General features: G+C 41.5%; 1 protein-coding gene across 2 annotated transcripts in view; it reads right to left on the minus strand.

Annotated features, from left to right (window-relative positions):
- The window catches only part of ABCC3 (ATP binding cassette subfamily C member 3), a 79,088-nt gene that overhangs the window by 16,749 nt on the left and 49,356 nt on the right, over positions 1-12,983 (minus strand). For both annotated transcript variants that reach the window (XM_083487106.1, XM_083487105.1), the window contains 11 exons: positions 11,836-12,039; positions 8,400-8,546; positions 7,970-8,057; positions 7,047-7,113; positions 5,268-5,394; positions 4,989-5,165; positions 3,365-3,532; positions 2,694-2,877; positions 1,808-1,910; positions 1,525-1,672; positions 377-584 (listed from right to left, as the gene is read on the minus strand). In XM_083487106.1, coding sequence (XP_083343232.1) covers positions 377-584; positions 1,525-1,672; positions 1,808-1,910; positions 2,694-2,877; positions 3,365-3,532; positions 4,989-5,165; positions 5,268-5,394; positions 7,047-7,113; positions 7,970-8,057; positions 8,400-8,546; positions 11,836-12,039 — 1,621 coding nt within the window. The remainder of the gene's footprint in view (positions 1-376; positions 585-1,524; positions 1,673-1,807; positions 1,911-2,693; positions 2,878-3,364; positions 3,533-4,988; positions 5,166-5,267; positions 5,395-7,046; positions 7,114-7,969; positions 8,058-8,399; positions 8,547-11,835; positions 12,040-12,983) is intronic.

Raw genomic sequence — 12,983 nt, forward strand, 5'->3', positions numbered from 1 at the left:
ATATGATATGACTTTTGATCAATTTTGTTTACTAAAGGGCAGGATATACATCTTACAACTAAATAAATAAACCAACTTTTATTGTGCAAGGAGCAATGTAGACATCCCTATTTATGATATAGGAATATTTGTTCCTAGGGTAGAATTCGACTTTGTGTTGTAAACATTTAAGCTTGCCAGACAGAATGATACAATTAAACTTCTGGCTCTTCCCTCTGTTCCTTTCAATCCATTTACCTGTGAATGCCATCAGACCTTTGTCCTAGACCACTGTTTAAGAACCACCAGTAAATTCCATACCACACACCATTTCCTCTAGCTCCGCTAGCAAGGTGGATTTAAATCTATAGGAGCAGTAGCAAATAACACACTTAACCTTGCAAGAGACCCAGGGCAGCATAGACTCCGACTCGCTTGCCCACGTTGCGCTGAGTGCCATTTATTACCGGTTCATTGGTCCAGTCACTGAGCCACACGTTGGCCCCGACTGCAGAAGCATTTTGACAGCAGTACAGGAAACATATAAATAAAGAAACTAGGGGGCCAACAGCCTTCATGTATTGCCAGAAAACAGTCAGCTTGACCTGCAGTTTGAGACAAAATAGAGTTTGTTTAGTTTATAAAAACCAATGCCTTTAATTTCACAGAAAAACTAGCCACTTGCCAGAGTCAGAATTTGTGCAAAGAGTGAACTAGGAATCACCAACATGAAATCACATTATGCAGGCATTCCTGAAGGCAGAAAATGTGGCTGCAACAGAAGGATGTCCAGAGTAGAGGTATCATATGGAAAACATAGAACTGTTATAGAAATAGAAGCAATATATAGCCAGGGAGGATTCATACTTGATGACTCTAAATAAAGAAGAGTCCCATGTAATGGGAAAAAGTATATATGTGCTCTGTGTCAAAGAGCAATGAGAAAATGTTAAGTGGTGTTTCAATATATTATTGGGAAAGCCCTTTCAGTCAACTGCAGCCAACCTTCAAAGGACCACATCTGACTGATGGGCAAGACTACCCAGAAGCTCTCCACTGCCACAAATCATGCAGCTGAGTTTCCTGCATTTGTCTGCTCCTATGCTAGGTAAAGGTAAAGGGACCCCTGACCATTAGGTCCAGTCGTGACCGACTCTGGGGTTCCGGCGCTCATCTCGCTTTATTGGCCGAGGGAGCCGGCGTACAGCTTCTGGGTCATGTGGCCAGCATGACTAAGCCACTTCTGGCAAACCAGAGCAGCGCACGGAAGCACCGTTTACCTTCCCGCTGGAGTGGTACCTATTTATCTACCTGCACTTTGACATGCTTTCGAACTGCTAGGTTGGCAGGAGCAGGGACCAAGCAACGGGAGCTCACCCCGTCGCAGGGATTCAAACCGCTGACCTTCTGATCGGCAAGTCCTAGGCTCTGTGGTTTAACCCACAGCGCCACCCACATCCCTCCTATGCTAGGTACTTTTTAATAAATTAGGAAGCATCTTTGAAGAAGTAAAGTGTCCTTATTGTTTAAGCAAACCTTTCTTACCGTGCCAGTTTCAGCAGTTTCTGCCTCAATGAGTTTGTTAGGACTTTTCTTGGGTTGAGTTGTCTCAGGTGGCTTTTTCTCACACACTCTTCTTTTCATTGACATTTTACCAGGGCATTCCCCATCTGAAGATATTACACTGAGCTCTCTGTGTTTTATGTATTAAAATGGGTGGGGTGGAGGAGAAAAATAAGAATTATTGTAATTACGCAGCTGAATGACAGAACAGGCAAGTTCGCTCAATTTCTGTAGTAACGCCTTTAAATAGAGGTTCAGGGTTTACCTTAGGAATTGCTTACGGACTTCGTTTGTCACTGGTTCATTGTCTGCCAGATCTATGTGGTTGCTGAGTGTGTCTTCAGCAAGCAGGACCTCCTCATCTTCCACTAATGCAATGGGATAGGAAATCTTTAGCTTATTTTGGCTTTTTGCTGAGCCAATCTTTTAGAAAGGTTTTGCTGAGTGTACAGCTTCCCAAGCCACAAAAAAAGACTGAAAATCAAGAAGGAAGTTCAACTCTTTAGGGAAATATAAGAGGGCTTCAGTGTGTTTGGGTTTCTAGGCAATATCTGAATAATCAGGCCTGGGATGCCAGCTTTGACACAAGGAGTGGGGCTAATAGGGTCCCATGATACAGCATTGTGAACCTTGTGAATTATAACAAGTATACATGCAAGCATGTCTGGAAAGAAACAGGATTGACTGATGATTCCATGGCATTATAATTATACAAGTGTAATGAGGAGGTGGGGGAAGAAGGTAAAGAAAAGCCTCATCTCAAGGAAAAACCAACCTACCAACCTACAGCTAGCTACTTCCAGTCCTAATTCTTAATCACAGCCTTTCCCCCTAGTAGTAAACAGAGTGATGGCACTGACCAGACCAGGCTGCCAGGATCTCCTGGTCCACTCAGTTTCAATTCTCTACAAAAATGGGGGTGGGGAACCCCAAATGTTCTTGAATAGTAGGCATCTTTGTCATCGTCCCCCCAAGTTTTTTTTAAGGGCTACATTTATACATATATGGGAAAGTGCTCATCACTTTGTATGCTTTTTATTTAAAAAAAGATTTAAACACAGTTCCAAACTGCTCCTAGCATTTCAATCTGGCATGATGTAACTACTAACAGTCTGAGGATAAATTTGCGGCAGGGAGGTGGGAATCCTTACTTGTAGGCTCATCTTCTTCTATGTCTTCATCAGGTGCAAAATTGCGGAGGAACTCTGCAAAAGCCTGGTTTTGTTGCAAAAGCTCTTGGTAGGACCCCATTTCAGAGACTTTGCCATCTATAAGTACAACAATGTGGTCCACCTGTGGCAAAAAATTGATGCTGTGGGTCACCAGAATTCGAGTCTGAAAAGGGAAACAAGACAATGGTCAGGCGATACTCATCCTGCTTTTGTTTTAGCAAGGTAAGAATTAAAACAGGCAGTTTGTCAAGAAGCTGCAATTTGCGATTACAGCAAAAAGTCGTGTAAGAATGAAACCAATTAGAAGCCATCTAAGCCTGAACAAAATCGGATTGCTTTTCTAGCTGCACGTTAGTGCAAAGCTGCTGCTATAAAGCAACATATGACTGAGAACGGGGAAGTGGGCTTTTTGGGTGCCAAAGGAGGCCAACTTCCACACTAAACATGTTCTGAGATCATGGCTTACATAGTTTCAATCATTTCTACTTTAAATAATTTTAGGGGGGCTAGAAACTCTCTCTGTCTCTTCCCTTCCCTTACCCAAAGAAAAGCAAAGTTTCACACAATTCTACATGTGCCACCATGTTCTTGTACAGTACTATGCTGAAATGACTGCAGACATGGAGAATTTTAGATGTTTGTTAGCTCACTTTTCCTTTAAGCATTCCTTCTGGTCCAATAACTTTGTCAAATATGTGTTTGGCCACATGGGAATCCACAGCTGAAAGGGGGTCGTCTAGCAAATAAACATCAGCCTCGCTGAAAACAGCACGAGCAAGGCTCACTCGTTGCCGCTGGCCACCTGAGAGATTGATGCCCTGTGTGATGGGGAAAAGAGAAAAAGCACACCATAGCTTTTAAATTCAACACTACTATCAGCTTCAGCAGGAGCAGGGTGGAAAAAACCAACTACAATATCTGTATGGTCAATAGCTCAAACATTCTATTACAATGTCCATGGGCTGTTTGTTATAAATCAATGGATGTTGACCTAAAGTAAAAAATATTAGAGACAGTCCCTGTGAAGAAACGGTGGAGAAATTTAAATGTAAAAATGTTGCTTGTGACAGTTTTCTTGCAGTTAACTGAAGGGGGGTGGTACTCCTAGCCATTGTGCAAGAGATGCATTGTATTGGGGTTCAAGTGGCAATGACAGTGTTCCTGCAGATGGTTAACACATCTGATGATAGTTATCTTGGGAGATTTCAGCTATATCAAGTTGTTTACAGAACACTGCTTTTATATGATTCAGTGGAAATCAAAAAGGTCAGAATATGATAGGTCCTTTTGTGGACATTCCATTCAGATCCACAGTATTGGCCCGAATATAAGCCGCACCCACTAATAAGCCGCACCTTTAAAATTCAAGGGGAAAAGAGAGAAAAGGACAATACACGGAAAGTTACAATAGCTAAAATAGCAAATCGCTATTCAATTGCTCCAATAATAATAATTTATTATTTACACCTTGCCCATCTGGCTGGGTTTCCGCAGCCACTCTGGGCGGCTTCCAACAGAATATTAAAATACAATAGTTCATCAAACATTCAAAGCTTCCCTAAACAGAGCTGCCTTCAGATGTCTTCTAAAAGTCTGGTAGTCTTTGACATCTGGTGGAAGGGCATTCCACAGGGCGGGTGCCACTACCGAGAAGGCCCTCTGCCTGGTTCCCTGTAACTTGGCTTCTTGCAGTGAGGGAACCGCCAGAAGGCCCTCGGCGCTGGACCTCAGTGTCCGGGCACAACGATGGGGGTGGAGACGCTCCTTCAGGTATACTGGACCGAGGCTGTTTAGGGCTTTAATGCTCAGCAACAACACTTTGAAATGTGCTCGGAAATGTACAGTTTTGCAGGCACTCACACCCCTTAATGGCAAATGTAGAAGAAAACCCTGCGGGTACTAGAGAGGACCCACAAGTGGGTTAAACAGTCTCAAGCTTGCAAATCAGCAAGAAAACATTTTTTGTTCTGTTTTACCATATGTCTGTTTCAGCAGCGATATTGTAAAAGCCAATTTTTGTAAGGTCGTGGCTTATATTCAGGCCAATATGGTATTAGTCCATAATTATAGGCCAATGGTGTTCTGAAACTCCAGTGAACCTGGTGATTCGTTGCAGGGTTCTGGCTGGAGAGGGCAGGCTTAGCACTGAGGTCAGTCAAGCCAGTCAGCTTGACCGCATCTGGAAGGTTGTGAAGACACTTAGTGAGGAATGACTTGTGTCCTTTACCACCTTGGGCAACCATCACCACCTACATTTGCTGTAAAAGACCTCACCTTCTCGCCTATCTCAGTCTGATCTCCCCCTGGAAGCATATCAAGATCTTGCTTCAAGGCACATGCCTCTAAGACAGTTTGGTACTTCTTCTCATTAAGAAGATGGCCAAACAAGATGTTATCTTTCAAGGTGGCATTCTGGATCCAGGCTAGCTGGGGAACATAAGCGACTGAACCCTAAAAGGAGGTATCAAAAACATACATAAAGCAGATCAGTTTGCAAGCCACAAATATTTTCCAAATGCACAAAATTGATACAATGCTGTACTGTGAACCAACCTTCACGGCCACGTTCCCATGGAGCTTCTCCATGTCTCCAAGAAGAGCAGACACCAAGGATGACTTCCCACAGCCAACATGTCCAACAACAGCCACCAAAGAACCACTAGGGACCAACCAATTGATGCTGTAGGGAGTAAAAGAAAGTAAAACTGAGGATGGACTAATTTGCTGACAATAAATAAATAAAAATGGAACTAGTTAATGTAAAGATAATAAAGCCAAGCAGAATCCTGTGGCATCTTAAAAATATTGTGACATAAGCTTTTGTAGGTCATAACTGATGTTATCAGATCTTTTGAGCTGTTTTTATTGCACCAGACTTAAGAGAGTTGCTCTCTGGAATTTCCATCATAAAGTAAAAAACATGTCTGTCTTTCTTTACGTGCTGTGTTTAAGCACAAGGTATGTACTCTTCTTGGCAGGAATTCAACACAGCATTCCACCAGAGATTCTGTTTAATCAGCTTTCCCCAGATTTGGTCATGTGGTCAGGGAAAGAATGACTGGAGAGTTAATGCCTTCAGAAGAGGGAAGCCTGAAAGATGTCATGACAACACATAGGAGTCTCATAGCCAACTTAAAAAAATAAAGAGACACAATTAGATTCAATTTGTAGTGAGTTGCAAAGAGCTCCCTACCATTTCCCAGCTGACCTTTTTCAACTTTGGGTCATATGTCCCTTTTTGTATGTGTTCAGCTGAATGAGATTTTACTTTTGCAGTGGTGCACTAAAACAGAGCCATGATTTATTTACTTACTTACACGTGTTCCTGTTGCAAGTCACCACATTTCATAAGTTTTCTGTGTGCGCACTAGATTTGATGAGTCATGACTTGGACAAATACCAAAGCTTTTCACAAGACAATTTCAAGGCACTAAGAAGTGCTGAAAAAGTCTACTCATGCTGACTTGGCATCTGAAAGGCAGTCATGTGTCCCTCCTCCACCCGTAGGTTCCCAGATGCCTTAAGTATATAGGCTGCCCGTAATTTGTGCCTAGATTAAGATAGTAACTGTCTTGGCAGCTGCATGTAATGCTGGCAGAGATACTGCCAGATACATTTGGCAGAGAATTTTTTTAATGCAGCAGGTTGCTTCACAAGTAACCCGAGTAACTCTATATCTTCAGTGCTTTCCCCATGTTTAGGGTTGCCACACATCCGGATTTTCCCAGACAATACCAGGATTTCAGTGACGTCCAGGGGGAATTTCCGAAAAGCGGAGGTTTGTCCTGGATCTTCGGCAACACAACCGAAAAATCTCTCTTTTTTGCTCAACAATTTGCTTGTGTTCTGATTTTCGCTTCTTGAACTATGGCAACCCTACCAAGTTTGTTTTTTCTTTGCCAGGTCTGCATATATTCTGCACATTAGTGTTATTAGTGTTATTACTGGACAGGAGCAAGGAATATGGGGCAACCATATTTACATTTTGAAAATGCAAAATTTCAGTGTATAAAGCAAACAAAAAGCAAAAAGTAGAAACAAGCATGGACACAATCCAGTCAAAGCTCCACACTTATATGTCCCATTAATTCTAGGTGACCATGTGTTTAATTATACCCTTGAATACTGAATACTGATGTCTGCTCTTGCCCCATATTTGGCAAATTTATGGAACTGTTTAAAAAAACGGTAAAGGACCCCTGACAGTTAAGTCCAGTTGCAGACGACTCTGGGGTTGCGGTGCTCATCTTGCTTTACAGGCCGAGGGAGCTGGCTTCAAGGTATAAGCAGTAAGGAAATTCAAATATGTACAAGTGAGTAAAGCTTGCTTACTCTTTCAGAGCTGGCTCAAGATCCTTTGCCCAGCTGAATGTTCCATCTCTTACAGTAACAGCATACCCTGTATTTAAGAAAAGAAGACATAATCTAATGCTGCAGTCCTATACCTAATTAAATTCAGTGGGACTTCTGAGCACGCGCACCAGATTTCACAGTGGCTAGGGGGAGTGGGCAGGCAGAAATCTCAAACTGGGCCTCTTTAATGAGAAGGAAGTGGTGGGGTAAAGGACTGGTGAGATGCATTTGTTGATGAGCTATGGGGAACATAAAAGTTTTCTTCTTTTTTGTTGCTCAAGCAGCACTCTGTCATGTGCCCGACCACAAGTCATGCGGTTGAGGTCAGTGCCGGATCAACATTTCAAACTTCTTTTTTTTAAAAAAAACACCACCACCACTTTGGAGAGCTGGTAGATGTGGAACGCTACGGACTGATGGGACTCTGCAGTAATATCCATAATCCTCTATGCAGCTGTTGTGTTTATGGAATAAGAGGGGAAACTTTTAAAATAAGAGACATCCAGCAACCACAGCTTAAATATTTATCCAGTAGCAATTACTGAAATGCACACTTGTTTATCTCCCCTAGCCAGGCCTGGCCGTTCTCTGGAGATTATACCCAAGTGCTTTGTGCAGTCTAATTCTTAGCAGCTCAAGGACGGCTCAACACTTCCTTCCCCTCTTTTCCTGCAAATGGAGAGACTTTCTCAAACAGGGAGGCCAACAGAGGGCCACCTGGGAGGGTGCTTCACAGGAGGAGGCATAAGTCCGAGAAGCTCCGACTTGCTGCCTTGATGTTAGAGACACCCACAGGCTTCAATTGTGGGTCTGCATTAACCAAATACGAGACTCCTACCATTTCTTCCTCCTCCACTATCCAGCTCCACCATACAAATGAAATGACTCCAGTGTATTATTACCTGGAGTAATTAACTTGGTTTCAACACAGCCTGGATCAAGTTCATCATTTGACAAGAAGTGCTGAATCCTCTTCAGTGAAACGCTCGTCTAGCAGAACAAACAAACGAAAAGGAAAAAAAAAAAGAAATGATTTTTTCTTATTGCGGTCCTAAGGGAAGAACTGTGCATTAATTCAGGAGGTTATTTATCTGCCGCTCAAATTGTTTTGCTGGTGCAAATGGTACACATGGGCAGTTAATCTGCATCAGCCCTATGTACAGTGTGCTAGTATAGTCTGGTTTGGAGGTGGCCCCTACATGACTGGGGTGGGGCACTGGATTTAAACCAACAGGTTGGTCATGATCACGTCTGGCTTGGTTCAGATACCCACTCCTTAAGTTATGTTTACATTTGGTTTTTGTTTAAATAAAGGACTGGCAGCATTCTTACCTGTGCGATGTTGCTAATGACCTGGGGGAGCATATTGAGTGGGAACCTGAGGAGATTAAAGAGGGAGAGAGACACAAAGGCTTTTTCTGCATCAAGGATGTTGTTTTCATTTACGGTGACATAAACGGCAAAGGTGGTCAAGGCAACCTGGAAGCCAGAAAAATAAATTGAATAAACAACACCTGTTGGCTTGATTTTTTTTAAGGGAATCAAACGTAGCCTTCCTGGAAATATAAGATCTGAAAGGAACAATCTGTATGGGATGAAGGAACAATTGGTTGGATTATTTGATATGCTAATATGCTATGGAACAAGAAAGCATGGCACCACTCCACAATAATGCAAATATAATACAAAGGAGTACAAGGAATTCAGCCTCCAGAAGGTGTTTCATAATAGCAGTGGCAACTCAGTACAGTCTTCTATAACAACATTGAATTGGTCCCCCTGACCACTGTGGATCTGATATGCAGAGCATGGGAGCAGAAGAGTTCCATGTTCTCCTTAGTAAAAACTAAGAAGTTGGAAAATTAATCTTGCAGAGCATTCTGCTACAAGGAGAACTAAATGAAATAGCTACCCTTCCTCACAGATCTTCTAGTGTACCTCAACTCCACACTGAACAGTGTTACCTTAAAGAATGAGGAAAGCTGGTGTAAACAAGGTGAGGCAGGATAGTTACTGCTTGTCGTAGAAAGTCCACTGTGTCATAAAGGCTATTCCTAGACACCCCAAACTCAAAATTAATGTTTCAGAATATAGTCTGCTTAGTTAAACCAGAATCTCAGCTGCACAGTATAGCATGTTGAGCTCTTTTAACTTGCCCTTTCCTGCCACATAGGCACAGTAGTAAACTCATTTCACAGATATAGGAAATATTTAGAAGTGATGACACACACACACCCCCGCCCAAACTATCATCATGCCATGATATGATTCAGTCAAAGAATACTGTGCAAAGTTTTGGTTGTCCTGTCTCAAGGAGGGTATCTATGAGATTGCAGAGGTATAGGGAAAAAACCAATTTAAAATTATGAGACGGGATAGGAACAAAGCTGAGGTCTTAAGCAATCCTGTTCAGAGTTCCAGCCAGCCATGCCCTTTTCTACAATATTCCATTCCAAAACTTCATGGCAATTGCCTTTACGTAAGCAAGTCATTCAGTGATCCAAGCAAATGGTGGGGCATACCATACAAAATATAATTATCCTAATAACACAATCCATTTCAATATCCAGTACTGTATCTTTTACAATAAAGATAAAAATTACAATACCCCCCCGACTTCCATTACAGAAATGGATCCTATCTATTTATTATTTAATTTAACACTTTGGCAAGAAGAGCTGGCAGATTTCTACTATATGACATTCTTCATCCTCCATTATTCTTAATCATGTAGGCATTCAGTGCATTCCCTTTTAATAGACAAAACTGCAAACTAGCAAGATCAAATTAAATCATTTCGAGTTCTTTTGCACTCTTGTCTAATCATTCTAATTGTGGCATCTTGTGCTTTTCTGAACCTTGTAAGACTTGTGATGTACAAAAAGCCTGGCTTATTATTGTTTGACTACATATTGCAGTACAAGGTTAAAACACAAAAAAGATGGGATGGATTTATTCTCCTCTTAAGCTTGATTCCGTCTCTGACCTTTTCTCTCTGTTTTAGCTGAGCATTCTTTCTGTTAGTGTTGAAACCACACTTACAGAACATCTTTAAACTTAGGAAATGATAACATACGCTTTAGATAAAGAGTTTGGAGGAAGGCTATCTGAAGTTTGGAGGAAGGCTAAAGATAGTATTGTTAATATTTTCTGCTTATGATGTAAATGGGTGAAGATGAATATCTTTGGGAGTGAACAGAATTTAAAGCACTTCATGGTTAGGTTAACAGGAAGGGGGCTTGAGGGTCAAAGAAAGGGAACTCAGTCATGATATAAAAGTCAAGCATTTTAACCTGGGAATGTAATTGATTTTGGTGGAGATGCTGGAAAATAAGTATTATTCCCAGATAATAGCTGGAAATCTTGATAAAATTAATTGTCCACTGTTATAGAATGCTGAACTTAGTTCCTTTTTTTTATTAACGGTGACCTTTTCTCATTTTTTAATTAAAAAACATATCTTGTCAGTGTAAATTCTGTCAGAACACACAATGAAGCTCAAAGAAGTACACTTCCTTCATAAGAGATCTTATATTGCCTAGTTAGTTGATAATCTAGTCCTATCTAAATACTGGGGGTAAGATAATCTCTTAGGAGGGTGAAAATGTGACATATTTGATTTGTTAGCAAAAATACTAATAGGTTCTGTATCACCCAGTCCATTCCATCTATCCTAACAACAGCGAAACAGCATTTTATAGCACTAGAATTCAGGGTCACTCTTTGAAACTGACTGACAACAGCTACAAGATAAGGCAGGGAAATGTATTTCTTCATACACTTACTCATGGAATTCACTGCCACAAAATACTGGGGATGGTTACTAGCTAAAATGATTTTTTAAAGCAGGGGTGGATAACTCTGGCCAGGTTTTACTTTCTTTCTTTTTACTCTTAACTTCCACCACTCAGCATGGGTGATTAACAGGGATGACGGGAGTTGTATTTCAGCAACACCTGCAGGGCTATAGGTTCATCATCCCTGTTTTAAAGGATTATACACATCTATAGAACATAATGGCTGCTGGCCAAATGCAGCTTTCATGTTCACAGAAGATAGTATACTTCTGATACTGGGGACAATGAACAGGTACAGGATTGTTTTTTCCATCATGAGCTTCCCTGGCATAACTGACTAGTCCTAGTTGAAGACAAAGTGCCAGACTAGATGGAACTTTGACCACCGATACTATTTTTTTAAAAAGTAGTTTAAAAGTAGTTTCAGAATTTGGCAATGTGAAGGATAGCCTACTACAGGCTTAATATTTTTTATTTAGCAAGTAAGTAGACAACTGAGGATAGTCCAGATCAAACCAATCTTCTCTCTTTATTATGCTTTCCATAATGAAGCAGTAAAAATTGCCATGCTTAGAGTAAGGATGGAAAACCTGTAACCCCCCCCCCCCGACTCCAGATGTTGAGTCTGCAACATCCAGCATCCTCAACTGGCTGGGGTTGATGGGAATAGATGTCTGTCAAGCTCTGGGTGGCCACAGGTTCCCCGTCTTTGATTTACAGAGAACTCATGCTCAGTCATCTTTCCTCTCCTGTAGTACTGCATCATTTTACAGGGCTTAGGCCCCTCTCCCAGCAGCCACATCCTGAGAAGAAGTCAAGCCATGCCCATTTCTTGCACTGTATGAACAATAACTCAGCAACTGGACTTTTCACAGACTTTTCATATTTTCCCTGGTTAAGTTACAAGGACGGTCCTGCCAATTTGCAGACAGTTCCTCTGATAAAAGATAAGGTGCGCAAACAAAGCTTACCAGAAACGGTGCACTGATCCATGCAAATGTTGACAAAGAATTTAGGTAGGCTGCTTTCTTCAAAACCTGCAGTTCATTCTTCCTTATCTCCAGAACTTTTTCTGCAAAGGATGGTTCCCAAGCATAGAGCTTGAGAACCTTTATGCCATTTAGAATTTCATTCATTAGCTTGATGCGGGAGTCTTTGTAGCGCATCTGTTGCACCTAAACAATGATAAAGAACACCATTAACCAATAGCCATTTGTGTAACAACTTGCACCGTGCTTCGTGTGTCCAGGTCTCCAAGGAATAACAAAACAATACTTTCATAAATTTAGATACTATTAAAATACCACACCCACTTTTCTGAATGGATGGTATACTTCTACACAATTGTAAATAAGTAGGTATGTTCATTGCAAGATGAATAAGAATTTATTATGGGTTGGGCATGTGAACAATAAAGAAAACCCCACTTTAACTCACTGTATCTGGTCAAGGATGTTGATTCAGTTTAGAGATTAAATGTGGGATTACCATGTTTATATCCCAATTGTTTACTACTAGTAGCCTCATACCATGTGTTGCCTGGGAATTCTAAGAAGCCAAAAAAGCAGTACAGCTTTGACCTCGCTTCAAAATGGCATACAGCTCTATCCAAACGTAGATAAAATCCCGCTTCTTGATCTCAGGAACCATAATCCCCTTTTCACTGTCTAGGACTGGCATATTGCACTGGTACTCACAGCACTTTTATTAAGATAGGAGTACTGGCTTCTAGTTTTGTTTTGTTTCACCCCCCAAAAAACCCATTAGATACATATGAACAAAGTCCATTTCATTTTTATTTTTTAATCATTAATGTTTCTCTACCCTAGGTAAAGGTAAAGGGACCCCTGACCATTAGGTCCAGTCGTGACTGACTCTGGGGTTGCGGTGCTCATCTCGCTTTATTGGCTGAGGGAGCCGGCGGAAACGCCGTTTACCTTCCCGCACGAGTGGTACCTATTTATCTATTTGCACTTTGACGTGCTTTCGAACTGCTAGGTGGGCAGGAGCTGGGACTGAGCAATGGGAGCTCACCCCGTCCCGGGGATTCGAACCGCCAACCTTCTGATCGGCAAGCCCGAGGACCCGCGTCCATTTAAAAGGATCTGAGGCAGGACAT

Source organism: Podarcis liolepis (genome assembly GCF_965112155.1).
Source record: "Podarcis liolepis genome assembly, chromosome: 2".
In the NCBI taxonomy this organism is placed as follows: domain Eukaryota; kingdom Metazoa; phylum Chordata; class Lepidosauria; order Squamata; family Lacertidae; genus Podarcis; species Podarcis liolepis.